The 19376-nt window shown below is 48.8% G+C and overlaps 1 protein-coding gene across 4 annotated transcripts in view; it reads right to left on the bottom strand.

Annotated features, from left to right (window-relative positions):
- The window catches only part of robo2 (roundabout, axon guidance receptor, homolog 2 (Drosophila)), a 302691-nt gene that overhangs the window by 161366 nt on the left and 121949 nt on the right, over positions 1 to 19376 (bottom strand). The window contains exon 1 of one of the 4 annotated variants that reach the window (XM_018758788.2): positions 14520 to 15257. The exons of the other annotated variants lie outside the window; for them this stretch is intronic. Coding sequence (XP_018614304.1) covers positions 14520 to 14574 — 55 coding nt within the window. The 5' untranslated portion in view covers positions 14575 to 15257. Of the gene's footprint in view, positions 1 to 14519; positions 15258 to 19376 lie in introns of those variants that run through there. 4 annotated transcript variants of the gene reach the window in all.

Genomic DNA, 19376 nt, shown 5'->3' with positions numbered 1-19376 from the left:
ATCACCATCAGTCAATGTAAAACAGCAGCAAATGAGTGGGTGTATCTTTGCTTTGTCAGTGTACACATGGGAATCTTCTCCTCTGCACACACACAATCTGCCAGGGTTTGTGGCTAATAGCATTCACAGTTGACAGGGGGTAAGCAGAGAGGAGACGGGACACAGGTGAAACAGGCCTCATTAGCCCGCTCGTCCCGGAACCCTCCTGCAGAGCGTACTGTAGCTGAGGCCTGGCTGTGAGTGGGAGGCACACGCAGGAATCTGCCCTTCACCTAAAGCGCTGTCCACAGCACGACATAATGTTGACTGCGCTCTGTTTTGATGGCTTTTTCTCCCTGACAATTTGTATTCTGCGTGACGTTCGAACAAATAGGGGTATAATTATTACACACTAGAGAGTGCTTCGAGACCGCACCCCCTCCTCTCAGTCCCCCAATCCCACCCTCCCCCTCCATTCCATCTGGTCGCTCGTGCCATTATACCAACATGGGTCAAAACTATTAAACAGCCCAGAGATGTCAAATCAAAGCATGAGTGACTTGGCAGCCTTGCATTTATTCAGGAGGGGACCGAACGGTGAAGGATGCAGAGCAGTGACACACAGGCAGGGCCTCTCGGTAAGGCAGCAGCCTTCCGTTCTAACACACACCTGTTGATATGAATGCAACCGGGATGCGGGAGGCATCGAGGCACACGGCGCTTCAGCGGCGCGCAGTCCCTTTGTGGGAGTGCCAGTGTCCTGGCAGAAGAGTGGTGAAGGGGTTTGGAGGCAGTGCGTGGTGCAGAGTGGATCGAGTGCTCATGTAACTCTTTTTGAAAAATCAGAACTGTTGACTTAAGAAGCGATGTGCATTTCACTGGCTACTCTGATTTTCATCTCATTAAACCCATCGGCCAGCAGGTGGCATAGTGATGAGAGCAGCTACCTTCTACTTGAAATACTCCGGATCAGCGTCCACCTCTTGCTGTAGTACTTCTTCAGCAAGATACTATGTGTGAATTGCTCCAGTAAAAATTACCCTGCTGTACAAATTCAAGTAGCGGAACATTGCAAGTCCCTTTGGGGAAAAGCATCAGCTAAAGAAATAAATGTAAACATCAGTGAGTGCTACATCCACAGCTCAGCACTGCAAGACCTAAAGATATGAAACTAGGTTATTATCACCAGCCTTCAACCTAGACAGGGTCAGGGGCCCTGTGGTGCCGTATTGACCTGCAGTACACCAGTCCACATAATTCCCTCTATTTGCCCTCCATTGATCAACACTGTGGGGGGTAAGGCCTTTGTGAACCAACCAGCATAGGGGCAGCTGGGTGGAGGGCGGACAGCGTATAGCCAAAGCGCATTCCCAGTGCACCATGGGAATACCTCTGCTGTCTTTGTGCTGATCTGAAGAAAGAGGACACACTGGAAGGCCTGGATGCTTACTGTTTCCCTGTCTGCTCTCTTTGCCCCTTTGCTCTTGGCTCTTCTCAACTGCATAAATCGAATCCTGGCCCAGTAGCCAGTCCCTCCAACGGCTCTGGGGCAAAGGGACAAGTTTGTACTCTGGCTGTAGGGGAGTTAATGAATGAAGTTCTAATTAACATTATGACACAGATAAATGGGGGATGAGATAAGGGACGGTGCCGTGAGAGCCGGCCATTCCCAGATGCAGTGTCAAATGAACATTAATTCTCATCACACTAGAGCATCTGCTTCTCCCATAATCCACTGCCCTTTGGTGGGCTCCTGCACACGTGTCACACGCAACAATTCAATCTATATCAGCCCAATTTTGTTTAATCCAATTTGTATTTCAGTGTATTGCCTTCTAATCATTTAAACATTGAGGATCTCCATATGCTCTCATTCCTTCTAGAGGTGATTTCCCTAACAGAGGACTGATCGTGAGTCTTCTGTCTATGTAGTGGACCACCGGGTGGAGCTGGAGACAGGGGTTGCTAGTCGTGGAACTGCTCTCATTCAGATCCAGAGGTGGTGCTTTGGACTTTATCCAAGAGGTTTCAGACGTGGTACAGAGAGAAAATGCACGTCTGCTACAGTGAGATGGATAGAGGAAGAGCTCAAATGTATTCCTAGCAAAGTGTTTCATGTGTTTTGGAGTTGTTGGATTCACAGCACAGGAACAGTGAAGGACTGTGACTCCACAGCACTGAGAGGTTTATCCAAAATCAGCAAGGTACTCTAAAGCACCAGGCTTTGAAAGCTTTCTCTCTCTGAAAGCTTTCTCTCATGACTTTATACTCACACGCACAGACAAACCCAAAGAAATACACAAATACGCAGCGCGCACAGATAGATAACACTCTCTTCAAGCCACAGGACCCAAGGAGCCTAGCTCTTGCCCTGAACATGATTGAGAAGGAAGACAAAGATCAATTGTGCATGCCTGTCAGCATGCCATTGACCTTATCCCTGGTCTCCAAAGGTGCCCTGCTGTCACTACCTTTACCACTCTGTCCATCTTTACCTTGACCGCTGTCTTTATTCTTTTCTCCTCCCTTATCCTGATACGTGTCTTTATGCTACATGCTCTTCCCACTGCCCCCTTAATGTGATCACTGGTGCTGTGTAATGAAGCACTCTCTCGGTGCCAAGGCCAGTGCACATTACACCTCCAGATCACGCTCCAATCAGATGGCTGTTTTCCTTCCCCCAGCTACCCAAGATCCAAATGTTTGTACTGTGATTAGATGTCTGCGAGGACGAGCAGAAAACACGGGCACAAATGTATGGCCTTGGATGCAGCCCAGTTGAACTCGAATCCCCTTGGCCTGCTCCGTAAGGTCCCAGCTGCTGCATTCTGCGAGAGAGAAAAATGCTTTATTCTCTAGCCTAACCTCAAATGACAAATAGGAAAAGGGGCACAAAGAGGGCGGACGGATTGTTTTATAGGTAGCCATTATGTTTCTTAGGCGGCCATTATGGTTCGAGTTTCGCTGTATTCCCATCATCTTTCTTTCTCTCTCTCTTTCCCGACATAAAAGTACATGACTAATAGGGCCAAGCGGAGGAGGAAGGATGGATTCCATGGCAGCGCAGAGGACCGTCCCTGGAGAGGCTGTTGTGCTGTACTTTGTTGAAGGCTTGCATTGAACAGCCTGAGCCTGACTCCACACACTCATCAGCTCCTGCTGGCTGGGGCTTGAAACCAAGGTGACATTAGAGTGTGTAGCCTGGCCAGAAATATACAAAAGTTTGCTTTTTGGAACCCTTTGCCCTCCTCACATCCATACATGTCAGCACATGTGCAGAGCACGCAAGCATATCCACAGTTGCCACATGTTCTGCCCACAGAGCTGGGTGTTGATGTTTCCTCTGCTTGTCCAAGGCAAGCTCACAAACACCTCTGGAATTACACGCGTGTAAGTCTGCATTGTACATTGGAGCAAAAAGTAAATTCTGGCTATTCCTTCATCCTCCCTGTTGCTGACCACACAAGTTGAGGGGTTTACTGTCTTCATCACATATTTATTCATGTGCTGAGCAGCAGGTGGGTGCTTTGATGATCTTCTTGTAATTATTTTTATTACCTCCCCAGAGAAATCCCACCCCAGAGTCCAAATCAATACCCGACACCAGCTTTTTCCAACATGCAGGCAACTGCTCCCATTGGAGCTATCAGTTATTGTGCAGACAGACCTGTCTGCGAGTGGATCATAGGTATCCCAGGGCAACCTCCTCTCCCCCTCTTCCGCAGAGGCAATGATCCGCTTTAAGATTTGAACATTTGAGAATCGTAATGTTGCATTTCTTTCTTCTTGTCTCGGGCTGCATGTGATTCTCAAGAAAGAAAAGGCACATAGAAAAACCCAGAAAAAAAGGCACATTTCAGAAGGTATAAGGAATCTGAGCCACCCAGAGTGCAGCTCACTGGCTTCGGAAGAGGACGTCAATATAACGAGCCTTGTGTCTTTGAAAACAGGTAAGTAAGCAGCAGCTCGCAGTCACTTTTGTCATGAAACAAGCAACTCAATATTCACACTGACGGACAAGAACAAGGGACTAATTATGTGCAATTAGCATTTCCATTGAGAAGCCAAGGCCCATCCTCAGGTTGCATCAATGTCCATGTGTGAACAGCTCTATGTCAGGATGTCTTGAGAAATGTGCTTGTAAGCATTTCAGCATGTTTTGTGTACGTGAGTGCGTGCATTTGTGTGCACACATTTATGTGTACGCTTCTGTGACTGCTTTCATCAGTCTGCATGTGTGTGTTCTGTTCACTTGTCCTATGGTGTCAAGCACTTGCCCGTCACAGAGTGTGGCTGTTCATGCTTGCATCTGTCAGTAACCTAAGTGTGATGGAGGAGTTTCCCTCTTAGGATGGATGTCTTCACTCTCGTTTCGATGACAGAAGGGCATTCGTCATGTCATCAGCTTGCTATAAAAACACAAGTGCAGCAGGATTGGCGAGAAGAAGGGATATTGCCATTACTGGCTCCAGGCACCCATGTCAGGTTCTAATGTCTCCTGTGCAAGATTTATCCTGTTTACATGCAGTCAGCGCAGCTAGGGCACAGAGTGCAGTTAGTGCAGGCAAAATAAGCAATGCAGCCATTGCAGACAATGCAGTCCAAGCTATAGCAGAGGTTGGAGACTATTGAGCCGACAAACAAGGAAAGCATCGGACCTCTATTTAAACGAGCTTGTGGTCACGAAGCGAGCGAAGACTGCAGGGCAAAGAAGTTAAAACAGTCTGTCTGCGATATATGACACTTGTGGGCTTTCATTCCACATCAGCAGCTAGCGGATGAGCTTAAGCATTATATGCACGGTGCAAACCCATACGAGGCACTCAGACCGAGCGTGTGAGCTGCTGGCACATTACAGGGCACTGTGCAGTGAGCGCTGCGGCACGGAGGCGATCGGGTTCCACTGTAATGGACTGGTGTGCGTAGCTAAAATAACGGGGCTTCCTCTGTCCTGTGAGATCCTACAGCCATCTCGCTCCTGTAAGCTTGGTCCTGTCTCTCTCCCTTGCTGCCACCCTCCTTCCCTCCACCTCACCCCGCCTCCTCATATCAAGTACCATCAACAGGATGCGATGCAATCTCTGTCTTCAGGACACAACCTGCCAGGGCAAAGCAGGAACTGCTGGCTTAAAAATAAAGTCCATCTAGTGTGGGGGGGGGGGGGGGGGGGGGGGGGTCCTTTGAGCACACTGAGGGTCCGGCCGCGTAGATGAGGGTGTCGGTCTCGGAGTTTGGTGACGGAAACGCTTCCTCCGGCCCTGCCGCCCCCTACTGAAACACCCTGAAACCTGGCATTCAAAAGGCCTTGCAGTTTGCATGCGCACAAACACACAACAGTTAGTGCGCGATTGCACTACTGTGACTCTTTGAATACATGTCCTTTACCAGACTTGCACAAAATGTGTATCATTTGTGTGGATATGGCTCAAAGTGCAGGAGTACCCTGTGTGTTTGTGTGTGTGTGCGTGTGTGTGTGTGTGTGTGTTCTCAGCATGGGCATGTGGCTCCGTGTTCATCCTGTCTGGGTGCATGCTTTGGGGGAGCATGTAGTGAGTGGCTCTGTTTTTAGTTAGTTCTCCACTCAAGTGTCAGCTGCTCCAAACAGCCTCTACAAAAGTGGAGGAATGAAATGAATAGGACCAATTGATTCTCCCTCAAGCATTGTAATCTCTTTACTTTCAACCTGCACTGCTGAGGAGGTAGGCAAATTGAATAGAGAAAAATAAATAGGCGCTTTATTGCTTTAGAAATGAGGGCGGTGGAGAAAAAACAATCCTTCAGGTGGCTCTGATACACAGTGTTGAGAGATGAGTGGATAATTGGAGGAGCTGTGCTAAGGCCCACCTCGCATTGGAGATACACACCAACAGCGCTTCAAGGCAACACGACAAAACCTGCCGGCCAGCAGGAAATCCAGTGGAAATCCTTGAGCTGACAGCGGAAGTGGACCGCGTGGCCCCGGCCAGGTTGCAATCAGCACCCTTTCTGAGCCAGGAGTGAAGATGTCTGGATTTCGTGGTAGGAGAAGTAATACAAGTCACCACAGACACAGAAGTGGTGTGCTTCAAACATCACTTTTATCATCAATCAGCCAAGGCAAAACACAATAAAAGGGCCTCTGCAATTGCAGTTTTTTGCACTGCCTGTTTCAGCACCATGACTTAAAGGAAAGGCTGCGATCATACAAGCGGAGTAAGACAGGCCATAGGGTGAGAGGCAGAAAGGCCGAAGCGAAGAGTGTGCGAGTGAGACGGACTCTGAAGTGCCTTTGCACTCACAGGAATGCTGGAAATAGAACTTAAAGTTTGTGATATGCGTAAATGCCCAGTGATCCAGGTGGGCACCAAAACTTATCTGCAGGGCACTGAAAAGACCTCAGGTTCCTAGTAGTGCCATAATGGTTCAACTCAGCAAGCCAGCTTCGATGCAAAATGTCATGGACGTGTCCTTAGGAAAGTAAGGTAGTGCAAACCTTTCCTGCCTTTTCACGAATGCTAAAGAGTCACAAAGGGCTGAATCCACAGACTTCACTACGTTTCATTCTCATGCTCCGAAAGAACAAAAGCTGATCATCTATAGTGCCACAGACTGTTCAGCTGCAGATCTCCACATCCACTGGCTCACAAAATCAGTTGTTTGAGTCCACATGGCCATCACACATCCATGCTCTTTACCTCAATGGCTTAAGATTCACATTTATTTACTTAGCAGACACTTCTCTCTAAAGCAGCTTCCAGTGAACTCTATGTAGTTATCAGCCCCCAAACCTTATTCACCAAGGTGCTAGATACACTACTTAAAATGGGTCACTCATCCATAGATCAGCAGAACACACTCCCTCTGTGTCACTCGCACACTAGGAGTGAACCTGAACAGCATATCTTTGGACTGCAGGAGTAAACCCACACAGACACAGGGAGAACATGCAAACTCCACATGGACTGAGCAGGGATCAAACCCACACTCTCTCATACCACCCTGGCACTGTGAGACACTAGCACTACTCGCTGTGCCAACATGCCACCCAGTTTAAAAGTACACCAGCACTTTTTAAAAAAGTCTTTTAAAGTGTTGGCTCTGCCTAAACTGCAAAGCATTGCTCTGTGCACCCATGCCTGGTCATTCCTGTTCCAAAACGTGCCAAGATGGAGGAGAGGGCGAAGACGGTACAAAAATTGCTACATGAGTCACTTCCAGAAAAAACATAAATCCCAAACAGCCACAACGTGACTGGCATCCAAAGGGAGGTGAGAGCCACATTATCGATTCTGGGTTTATTTCCGAGAATGTACAGATTGGTCTTCATGTTTATCTTGCCTCACTTTGCCTTTGATGAGTGCCTATCTCTTTCCTCTGCGCTACCGTATGCAAGAATCCCAGTCCACACTACAACAGTGACGCAGGTCTGTGTTCCGAGCAATCCAAAACGTGCAGAAGAAGCACCATGTGAAGGTGGCTTTTGGGCTGCAGTAAAACCCCTGCTCATAACCAACCAATTTAGACAATAAATTTAGTGGTAGAAAACACGGACTGAGCCTTAACAGAACGACTTGTTTACATCACGCTATTCAAAAGTGAAAGCACCTTTCATTCAAGTGGGTTATATGCAAGCATAAGGGCATGGAGCCAACAGGGATATCACAGACAGGCTCACTAGTGGTTTCTTGCTCTATGACTCAGTCTTCCCCAAAGTGAGGCATTCACCTGGTCCATCTGAATTCTGCCTTTGACAGACAGTCCTCAGATCACCAAGGAGAATTAAACGAAAATGTTTTTCAGTTGGAGGGGGGTGTGGTGGCGCAGTGGGTTGGACCACAGTCTTGCTCTTCGGTGGGTCTGGGGTTCAAGTCCTGCTTGGGGTGCCTTGCAATGGACTGGCGTCCCGTCCTGGGTGTGTCCCCTCCCCCTCCGGCCTTACGCCCTGTGTTACCGGGTTGGCTCCGGTTCCCCGCAACCCCGTATGGGACAAGTGGTTCTGAAAATGTGTGTGTGTGTTATTCAGTTCTCCTTCCTATCTTTGCATTTAGCTGATGCTTTCCTCCAGAGTGACTCACAAAGTCAAGGTTACAATTATAAGCTTACAATTACTTGCCCAGGTGGATAATCTTTTGTACCAGAACAATTTAGGGTAAGTACCTTGCTTAAAGGCACTACAGGTGGAGATTGAACCTGAGACCTTCAGACCCAAAGATAGCAACACTAACCACAATGCTACTAGCTGCCCTGACTACTCCAGCTCATCGCCTCGTATGCCTTGCTTATCCCCGTCTCGCTTATTCTCCAGATTGCAGTGATGTCATACCACAACAAGGATTATGGGATGCTAACGATGGAGAGATCCCAGTCTTGCGCTGGACAGAAGATGAGAGGCTTAGATGCCGCCAAGTGAAACTGAGAGAAAACAAAAAAGAAGTCGCCTCGCCAATCACAACTCAGCTCTGGAATTCCTGCATCCGTCATTCCTGCTCCTCCGTCACTGCTAGAGGCAATCCAATCAGCAGTTAGCATTTTCCACGAAACTGTAAATGTCAAGAGTGCGTCTGCTGGTGAGCACCGAAGGGTGGGCAAAACAGGGGTGTGTGAAAGATCTATTATCTCCGTTCCATTCCACAGCATACAACAGCCCTCCCTATCTATCGCAGATGACATTTTCCTTGATCGTTCCAGAGAATTCGGGAGTTTACAAAGCGAGACAGGAAGAGAAAGAGAAAAATGCTGTAGCTGGAGCAAAAAGATATAAGTGGCTTCATGAGATTTAACCCACGCAATCAGGCACTCGCGACCATCCCTCAGGTTTTCATTTGACAACCCGGTGGTGTACTGTGGTCCCTGGCTGCGTGCCTACAAGTGGCAGGAGGAGGGTGGTCCTCTGTGTTGGGATAAAATGATCACAAGGAGTACGGCGGGAAGGAGGCGCACCATGAGGGGTGTAAAGCAATCTGCATGCACGAGGCAGCGATGTGTGTAATATGATCTAAAGGGAAGGGGCACGATCCACAGGATGGGGGCAACCAGTACCAGAAGTAAGTAGTAAGTTGATCTACACAGTGGGGGTGGGGCTATTCTGAGGGCAAAGTGATCTACAGAGTGGGATTGGGGCCGTGTTGAGTGTAAAGTGATCCATCTGGGGGGCAGGGTCATGCCAGCTCTAAAGTGACTACAGGGTTGGAGCAAGACTGTGCCTGGTGTAAACTGGTACGCATGGCACAGCTGGGTCACGGTGACTGTACAGTGATCCAACAGCTGGGAGCAGGGCTGTGCCAGGTGTAAAGTGACTACAGGGTGGGGGCCGGAATGTTTCAGTCGTAAAGTCTTTCCCTGAGTTGTCCAGGTTCAAGGTGGAACATGTCAACGGGCTTCCACAAGGTCCAAGAGGACAGCCTTATGATCAAGGCAGCAGCCATCAAAGGCCGTTATAATCTCAGTCAGTAATCCAATTGCCTTTAACTTTCTTACACAAACACCCCCTATCGCTTGGCACCGCTCACCACGTCTCCCTTTCATGCTGTCTCTTTCTCACTTCCTTAGCTGAAAAAGGAAAGCTGCTCATGTAGAGCGCCAAGAAAGTGTGCGCTCCAGCCAGCAGCCAGCCTGCACAGAGAGTGACCTCCCTGACAGCGATGAAACGCACAGGTAAAGTGGCCAGGCCGCCAAGTGATTTCTGCACAGAGCTCGCCATTACAGCGAGCGTAATCCTCCAAATGAACTGCGATTACAGCAGCGGAGCTTGAGCGCTGCCAGCTCAAGCAGAACAATCAAATTTGAGCAAGACAGAATGACCTTAGTCTGCCTCATCACTCACATATGTTTTTTAATCGCACCTAACTTGAAATTCAGCTGCTGGAGCAAAGCCTCATCCAACGTCCAGACCTGCGCCGAACGTTAGCAGCTCTGTTCATCCTGTCAGTTATGAGCACTGCACAGACGCAAAGAGAAACATTAACACGCGCACAGACGACAGGAGAGCTGTTTGCACGACCACCACACACTCACGCTGAACACACAAGGAACCCTCCGATCTTCCCTTATTTCGGCAGGACACTACGGGAAAAACCGTTTCAGCTCTTGCACAACTGGTGCCATGCCCACAGAAGGCCTGTGCAAAACAGAGGACACACCCAGAACAGGCTCCTGGCAGCAGAGGACAGACTCATAGTGGTCCCTGGCAGCACAGCGATGAGGTCTGAGGCCTTATCCCATGGCCAGCAGCCTCTTTCCTCCTCATCGTTTTCGCTGCCTTATTCATTACTCTCCCCACATCCTGGCCCTAATTCTAATTCCCCTCCTTTAGCGACCAGAAGGAAAACGCCACTTTTCTCTTTTGCTCCCTCTTTTTCTCTTCTGGTAATCTTTTCCTGAATGTGTCCCCCTCCAGGGCCGTTCGCTCTCACCTCTCTCTCCACACCAGGCGGTATTAATCACTGAGCTCTAAGAGCTGCTGACTGACGCCATTCAGCCATTGAGGCTTTGTTGCTAATGTGACCCGGTGAACACAACTCCAGACTTTTTTGTCTCCCTAAGTGGACTCTTAAAGGTGGCTCCTCCTTCCCCAAGGGCTCACGGAGTACCTCTTAAAGGCAGCTGGGGTGGTTTTGGTAAAAGTAGCAGAGGAAAGATTTGGGGGGGGGGGGGGGGGGGAGCGTCATGGCTTGAAGAGTCCCCTCGGCTTCTGTCCCCGCTGCCATGCCATCCGTCCTCACTTAGCAACTGGTGGGCCGGACCGGGGCCGCAGGAAAAGGCAAGGCCACAGGGTGGGAGAGAGAGGAGAGCGCTGCATGTCTCAGCATAAGGAAGAATAATGGCCAGCTCTCAAAAGAGGCTGCAGAACGGGCTGAAAACGAGTTGTGAGGAAACTCGAAGACTGCAAACAAAAGCAGGCGCTGGAAGCGGGGCTGGGCGAGGCACTTGCCCGCTCCTGTCTAATGTCTCGACAACCGTTCCACGGGCCAGTCAAAAGCACAGAGAGTCACATCTTTGTCTGAGTGTTTACATTTCTAATGCAAAGGTATGTGATTCACAAGGCCGGGCATTTTCAAATGCAAATGCATGCTCTTGGTTGCCTGAAATTCTTCTTTGTCAGACTAGTTTGTTTTTCACTTCCCCACCGGTGTTAATAGCCCCTCTGTAGGGCAGGTGAACAGGGTACTGGGGTCAGGTTAAGAGTCTTAATCGCTCCCTGACAGCTCTGAAGAAGTATGATTTATGAAGCTAGGGAAGCTAAGGCACGCGCGATTAAGATACTTGTTTTAACAACAGCCTTGTGGTATTTAAATTAATGCCCAAGGTGTGGCGGGGGGCCTATAGAGGCTAAATGGCTGTTTCAAGTTTGCGTGAAAACCGCATAGGCTGGGGGGTTGCGTTGCATTGCTCATTTTCAATGCGGGTCATGTGGACATCTTCAGTGCGGACACAGCAGAGGCACTGCACTATGCAAGAGCGAAAAAGCACTGTGTTTGCAATAGGTGCTGCATCTCAGTCTCTGATGAAGATGATTCATTAGTACAGCTACTATATTTACAAAAATTAATATAACATAAACTCCAGCTTTTTGTACATACCTAAAAATACATACATACACACACATATATATATATATACATACACACACATATCACTGGGAGGAACTTTCCATTGTGAGCTCAAGAACTAAAATTTCTCCCACTGAGATTCAAAGTTGTAACACTCCTGGGGTATTAAGGAAACAATGGTTATATTTTTAAACCTTGCCTACAACCAGTAATTTATTAATTACTGTACAGTTTCATTTGCATAATTGTGTCTGGTCGAGAACAAAGATGACTCTGTATGTACTACCAAAATCTAACTAGAGGGGTCGCTGTATCCTTGGCCTTGTGCCTGTGTCTAGCAGCACTCCCGTCACAGGGCTGGGCACTCACAACTGCTCCACGCCGCACGGTAAGGGCACACTGTGAGGAACCCCGTGCAGTAGCCAGGACGAGCAAACGGGCAGCATCACATTGAACCCATGGCACTGTGGCTTGTCAAAGATATGAGCTTTACATCATTTTACTTTTACCATATGCTCTTATCATAGTAAGTTATTGTTTAATTCTACTACTCAAGAATACAGCAACAGTGGCTCTCCCCTACCTTAGGCAGCCCCTTAAGCACAGAAACAGTTCACTCTGTTGATTTATTCCTGGTTAATTGTTAGCCATAACTAGAAAGACCACATCAGCACAAGTTAACGAGCTACATTTACTATTCCGGTTACAAGTGCAATTCCATTTACAAAAATATCAGGCAAAGGACTGAAATAAATCATAGCCTTTAGTTAATAATGCAAGTCGACTATGTAAAACGCCCTTTCAAGCACTGCTCAACAATTATGAATTCTGTAACAGAACCACATCACAAAAGATCTACTGTAATACCTTAATTAATTAAATTTTACAACATCACATACAATTACCACACACTGCAATACATGCAAATTAGTGTTAATTAGCTAGTCACATAAAGCATAATAGTAGTGTTAAAGTGAAAAAAGAGTCCAGTGTAATTTATTGAAGGAGATTTCTGCTGTAGGTTGATGCAGGACGTTCCAAGCGCTCCATTGTGTACCTTCCCCTCTCTTCTGTACTCGCATGCAGTCTTCTACTCAGACACAAAGAGTGTATTTTCAAGCACACTGCTTCGCATCACTCAGGTCTGAGGCCCCAGGATCTCACATGTGTGCCTTCAGTTCTTACCTTCTGCGCACTATTTGCCTATCACATATATTCAAACAGTAAATGTTATTAATGTCCGTTTGAAGCGAACGGGTATGAAAAAAGGCAATTATCTGTTGTCGCTTTGTAATAGACGTGCACGCATTGCGGTGATTTACAGTACTTGGGTTATGTGCTGAGAAGTAGAGGTGTACTCCGGAGCACAAAGAGGGACACTGGAGGAAGCGCGGTAACAATGAGAGGAGCGAAAAGCACACTGACAGCACTGGCAGCACAGCCAAGGAGCCCAACACAATCCAGTCGCGAGGCCACAGAAAGTCACTAATACTGAGCTGCTGCTGGACTCTTCTCCCAGGGTGTCAGGGGTTTGGAAGCAGTATGGGTGCAGTCAAACTCCAGCAGAGACCTACAAGTGAACAAATATCTGACCACATGCCAGTGTGAGTACGCTCTCCATGCAGTCCAAGCATTCACAGTCCAGGTAGCACAGCGGCTCCTCTGTGAGGAACACCTGTGCGCAACACCTCTCAGGTCTGTGAACAAAGGCACCAGTGTGTAGTGTGCTCGCTGTTATCTACAGACATGTGCAGCTGGCAGAGGAGCGAGCTCAGCGCAACAGACCATTCGCACACTGGAACGATCAATTCATTAGCGCTAATGAGGAGACGTAGTAACGGCGTTCTAACTGGGACAAAAATTTAAATTCCCTCATATGGCGTCTTCTTTGTCTATAAGCCGACACAGTGATCCTCTGCGCCCGGACGGCTCGATGGATATTAATTTAATTTAATTTATTCAGTTCATTCATAATGTTTCAACGCATCCGTGGAAGAGATGATCCGCGCTTGTTGATTCTCCCGGCCAGTGAAGTCCTCAGTCCTCCGTCCGTGCTCCGGTGCGCTGCCATGTATTTACATAACACCAGTAAGTCCGATAGAGCACGAGCACTTTTATTATTATTATTATTATTATTATTATTATTATTATTATTAACAATAATAATAATAATGACAATGGAAATAATAATAATAAGAATAAAAATGGAAATAATAATAATAATAAGAATAATGTTTTTTATTATAGTAATAATAGTGGTAATATAGTATAAAAGTATGATATAGTATGTAATAATATACAACTAATAGTTATTATTATTATAGATATTATACTATATCATATTATTACACTATTATAATTATTATTACTATAATAATAGCCATTATTATTATTATTATTATTATTATTTGTGACATGTGGCCCCGTGGCGGCTTGAGCCCCGCGTCGCGGAATCCTGCACGGAGAGCGAGCGAGACGAGAGCGAGGGAGGCGCGCGAGGGGCGCGTGCGGCGCACAGGGAGGGTCGCGTGGGCACACACACAGCGGCGCTTCCCGCGGTCACCGAGACAGCGGGTGTTCGCATCGGCAGCACGGTGACACACACTGGGGTTTGTGGGTCCGAAGAGCCCCGTGCGTGCGTCACCCCTCTGCGTGACACACACCCTGACTGTGCGCTCCGCAGTGCAACACTCACACTTGCACCGTGTGTCACAGGCGTTCAACTACAGAAACTTTCACCAAGAGCCAGAAACATGGTTTTACACTCAGCATGAATGTCCCTCAGCCACACTAGTGTAGAGTGCGGCTCCGAACACACAGCAGTAACAGCCCAAAAAGAGCACAAACACACACAAAACACTCGCGAACAAAGTAAAAGAGCCCGAGCGCTCCACCACTCTGTCCTGCCTGGTCAGCGCGCAACCCTCCTCCCGCATTGGAGTCCTGCGCGCCGGGGGTGTGTAACCGTGTCTTAAGAAAACTGGAGCCACGAGGCAGCTAAAGTGAACTCACCGCTGGCGCGAAGGAGCAGCAGTCCGGAGAGACAGAGGAGCCCGAGCGGAGACATCCTCACATAGTCCACATCCACCGCGGAGCGCGCGCACACACCCGCCTGCTGCTTCGCCTCGCACCCGACACGGAGCAGAGAGACACAGAGCCGCACAGAGCCAGTCGGGAACCGAGGCGAGCGGGACACCTTCTCCTCCTCCTTCTCTTCTTCTTCCTCCTCCTCCTCCTCCTCCTCCTCACTCTTAAACGCGCTGTAGGTCCTACTGACGGAGAGCAGCTGGCGCGTGGGTCCGGGTGCGAGGCGGGCTCATCGCAGGGGCGCGATAGGAGCGCACGCGGATCCACCAATCTGTCACCAAGTCCTGAGCTCGTGCGCGATCCCGCGCGCTACCCGTGCCGCCTTCCAAGCGCCGTACCGCGCATCCTCAGGTGGAGTGGTGATGATGGGGGGGATTCACACACACACACAAACAAACATCCACTAATACAAAACTTTGAACGGTTGCGTTTGGCTCTCTTCCCGTCCTCGTGTCCCTGAGCTCTGGGAGACCAGAGTGTCGGTCCTGCCCGCTGTCCCTTCGGCGCGGACGCGTGCCACCACTTCCTTCACGCGCGCGTTTTATTTTCCCCGCAGCGAGTTTGGGGCTCGTGCTCTCAGTGTCGTGCTTGGCTACAGTACACGTACAGTGAGCGGTGACCGGAAGCGGCGGTCAGTCTCCCCCCTCCGCTCACAGAGGCACTGACACCGGCGCGCGGCTCGCCTTCAGCCCCGACTGACACACATCAAGGGGAGGAGAGAGTGAGAGAGGGGCAAGAGGAGGAGGAGTGTGTGCCTGGGGGTGGGGGGCGGGGGTTAGTATGTGTCGGCAGGCTCCATCATCATCACAGTACCGGCAGCGGAGTGGCCTTGTTTGGGGACCCGGGTCACGCGCTCGCTCGGGCCCTGGAGAAGCACACCGCACAGCGCCTTACCGCATGATGTGTATCAAATAGAGGCGTGATCCGCGCCAGCGCGCCGGCACCGTTCTGCTCGTATTGTGGAACATTGTGCCACTGGTAAGAGTTTGTGTTCTCTAGTGCTTCGTCTTGGATGAAGATACCAGATTGTTCCCATCCCATTTCTCCTCGTTCATATCGTACCTGTTCAAACAGAAATACCACGAAATGCTACTCTGTATATTAGTATTATTATGTACTGTGTGATACCACACACACACACACACACACACACACACACACACACACACACACATACAGTAGGTTGCTGGTTCAAATCCCGCACCAGCTGCACTGAGCTTGATTATCTCTGTACTATCCGTCATCTAATGCAGTAAGAATACACCCTACTCTACTGTATAAATTGGTAAATAACCGTAAAGTTGATTTGCACTATAAGTCTCATTGGATAAATGTTAACGGGAATAACATTAGCTGAACTATTTAGGACAGGTGAGTATATATTGATACATTATCAGACACATCACTCAGGGTTCTAAACACCTCACACACACAATACACACACCAAGAACTGTCCCATAACCAGAGAAGGGGGAAGGGGACGGTGGCACCGCGATGAGCACCTGGGATGTCCGCCGGGAGGGGGGGAGATACCAGCGCCCCCACGTACACAGAGGGGTTTCCGCGCGGCCGCTTCCACTTTGTGCGTGGGCTGCTCGCGCCCCCTACTGGTCATGCCGATCTACTGAGAAAGGAATATTTCGGACGGTGAAACGGTCGGATAGAAGGAACTGACCGTATCTGTATGTGGCATGTGTGTAACGGGGTTTGGGGTGTGGTTAGCGGCCTGGCCGCTCTAGTCCCCAGGGTTCAAACCAGCCTGTCCGCTGCGTACTGTTGCTAACATTTGATGGCACTGATAAGTATGTGGGCCAATTCAGGTACTGAATATGGTATCAGAGCCAACTAAAAAGTGGCTTTGTATGGTTACATTGCATTTACATCAGTGGATCACACTCTCTCTGTCACTCACACACACTATGAGTGAACCTGAACAGCATCTTGTTGGAGAAAACCCACACACACAGAGCGAACACAGAAACTCCATGCAGACTGAGCAGGGATCAAACCCACGCTCTCTCACGCCACCCAGGCACTGTGAGACAGCAGAGCTACTCTCTGTCCCACCGTGCCAGTTAGAAAGGGTGAGCGCCGGAGAGAGACAGAACAAGTGAGGGAGGGAGCACAAGGAGTGTACCGTGTCCCCTGAGGAGGTCTAAAATAGAAAGGCCGCTTAGAGCTGTGAGCTGAGCAAAATTTTCCGTGGCCGAAGTTGCATTTTGACAGGAGGCTTGGCATCGCGTCCTCATCTTTCCGAACTGGCCGCGGTACCATGCTGTAAGGTGCAATCTGGGCCAGACACTTTATTATGTGTCACTCGCAAAAGGTTCGGTCTCAGTCGGGGAACTGGGCTCCGTGTTCCGGAACACACAGGTGAGGTTCACTGACGGGTACAAAGCAATGAGCGCAAAAAGGTGTCGAGGGGAGACGTGGCAACCTTTCTCGTTCGTGGCAAAGGTGGAGCTCGACTGCTGCTCATACCATACTTTTATCCATGTCTTCTCGCACCACCCAGGCACTGTGAGACAGCAGCGCTACTCACTGTGACACTGTGCCACCCAGATTTGAACCCCCACCCCAAACAAATGGGAAGTCCATTGAGCTCTGCAGGTGCAGACACATTCTTCTGAAATGAAAATAAAACATAATGCCGTTTTTTTTTTAATAAGTTTAAAATCTTTCGTGTATTTATTCTTCTGCAGAACAAATTAGGAAACATTATAAAATATATATATTTTTTTAGAAATCATTTATATCAGGCATTTTTTCTCAAATATTCACAATTCATAAGGGGTAGTTACCTTCAGGTAGCCCGCAGAAATATAACACAAATATACATATCTGTTTACTTTTTGATTAACATGAAAGAGTTGACCTTCAAATGAGTGCACCATGTTCTGGGAAATTTGTATTTTAATTATTGATTATATTGTCGAGAATTAGAAGCTTCCAATTAGCAAATAAACATGAACTAAAGGTGGAAACTGTGCCTGAGAAATGTGTCTCAACTTGTCAATGAAGTGCGGCGCCTAGTTAGGTGCGTCAAACACCGGACATGAATGGGGATTAAAGGTGACCCGTGAAAGCATCAAAAGAGTGTGTTCCCTCAGAACTGTAGAGCAAACTTGTGCTGACAACACACCGCCGAGCGGAGGATCTGCACTGTGTCTACTGTATGTAGTCCCACCTGGAGGAACGGCCCGATTACAAGGCCATCATTGTACTTCAAAGAAATTCAAAACAAATTTACTCTTGAACACTCACACACACACACACACACACACACACACACTGGGGCTGTGCTACCTGAAGAGAGGGAATCACTTTGAGTGCCGTTAATAGCATCCTTTAACTGTAAAGGTCTTTTTTCCCCCCCTCCCCCTGAGTTGTTTGTTCATCAGGCCGCATGTTAGAGCTTGTAAAAGGCTCTCTTGCCAAGCGCTATCCGTTTTACAGTCGCTCTTGGTGAAGGCTCCGCTGTCAGCGAGCCAGACACAGCCATTTGTCTTGATATTTTAATACAAGTAAGGGAGTCACATGAGAAATGATGCTCCCATTTTAGTATGCGCTCTCACAAAGCTTCCCCAACACACACACACACACACACACGAAATACACAAAATGTGGTAAGTGTTTCTCTCTTCTCGGTTTTCAGGGGTCATAACAGAGGAGCGCCACCCCGACTTCGGTTTCCACTATGGAATGTTTCTCCTTAAAGGATCGTAATCGCTGAAAACAGCAGCAGGCGAGACCACGGTGAGAGTGCAGGTGCGAGTGCAATGACGGCGTGATACGTGGGATGCGTATTATACGGGTGGCACAGTGGCACAGCAAGTACCGCTGCTGTCTTACAGCACCTGGGTGGTGTCAGAGGACGTGGGTTCGATCTCCACTCAGTCCGTGTGGAGTCTGCATGTTCTCCCCGTGTCTCCGTGGGTTTACTCCCACAGTCCGAAGACATGCTGTTCAGGTTCCCCCATAGTGTGTGAGTGACAGCAAGAGTGTGTTCCACTGATGTATGGATGAGTGCCCCAGTGCAAGTGGTGTATCTAGCAGTGTGAGTCACTTTGGTGAACAAGGTGTGCAGGCTGATGACACTACATAGAGTTCATTGGAAGTTGCTTTAGAAAAAAAGTGTCTGATAAATACATGGGGTGTGGTGGCGCAGTGGGTTGGACCAGGTCCTGCTCTCTGGTGGGTCTGGGGTTCGAGTCCTGCTTGGGGTGCCTAGCGACAGACTGGCGTCCCGTCCTGGGTGTGTCCCCTCCCCCTCCGGCCTTACGCCTTGTGTTACCGGGTAGGCTCCGGTTCCCCGTGACCCCGTATGGGACAAGCGGTTCAGAAAATGTGTGTGTGTGTGTGTGTGTGTGTGTGTGTGTCTGATAAATACCCACACACATTTTCAGAACCGCTTGTCCCATACGGGGTTGCAGGGAACCGGAGCCTAACCCGGCAACACAGGGCGTAAGGCTGGAGGGGGAGGGGACACACCCAGGATGGGGTCTGATAAATAAATAAATAAAAATAAATGTAATGTGACAGGTCTTGGCCAAAGGCCATTGCTGTGGATGTCATGTAATCAGTCTCAGAGGTCAGTCCCTTCCTACAGCCTGCTCATCGGAAAGGAAGCCCTACTGCTGTGCACACTCACACAAGCGCTTTCCTCCTCTGGCACTCACACGCCCGCAGCAGGACGAGCTCTGCGCAGCGATGTCTTGTTCGCCTCCAAATCCAGCAAGGCAAGTTGGCTTTTGGTCTCCAAGATGAACATCTTTGTAAGAA

The sequence above is a fragment of the Scleropages formosus genome, chromosome 10 (assembly GCF_900964775.1).
Source record: "Scleropages formosus chromosome 10, fSclFor1.1, whole genome shotgun sequence".
Taxonomy (NCBI): domain Eukaryota; kingdom Metazoa; phylum Chordata; class Actinopteri; order Osteoglossiformes; family Osteoglossidae; genus Scleropages; species Scleropages formosus.
This window is presented reverse-complemented; position numbering and strand designations above follow the sequence as displayed.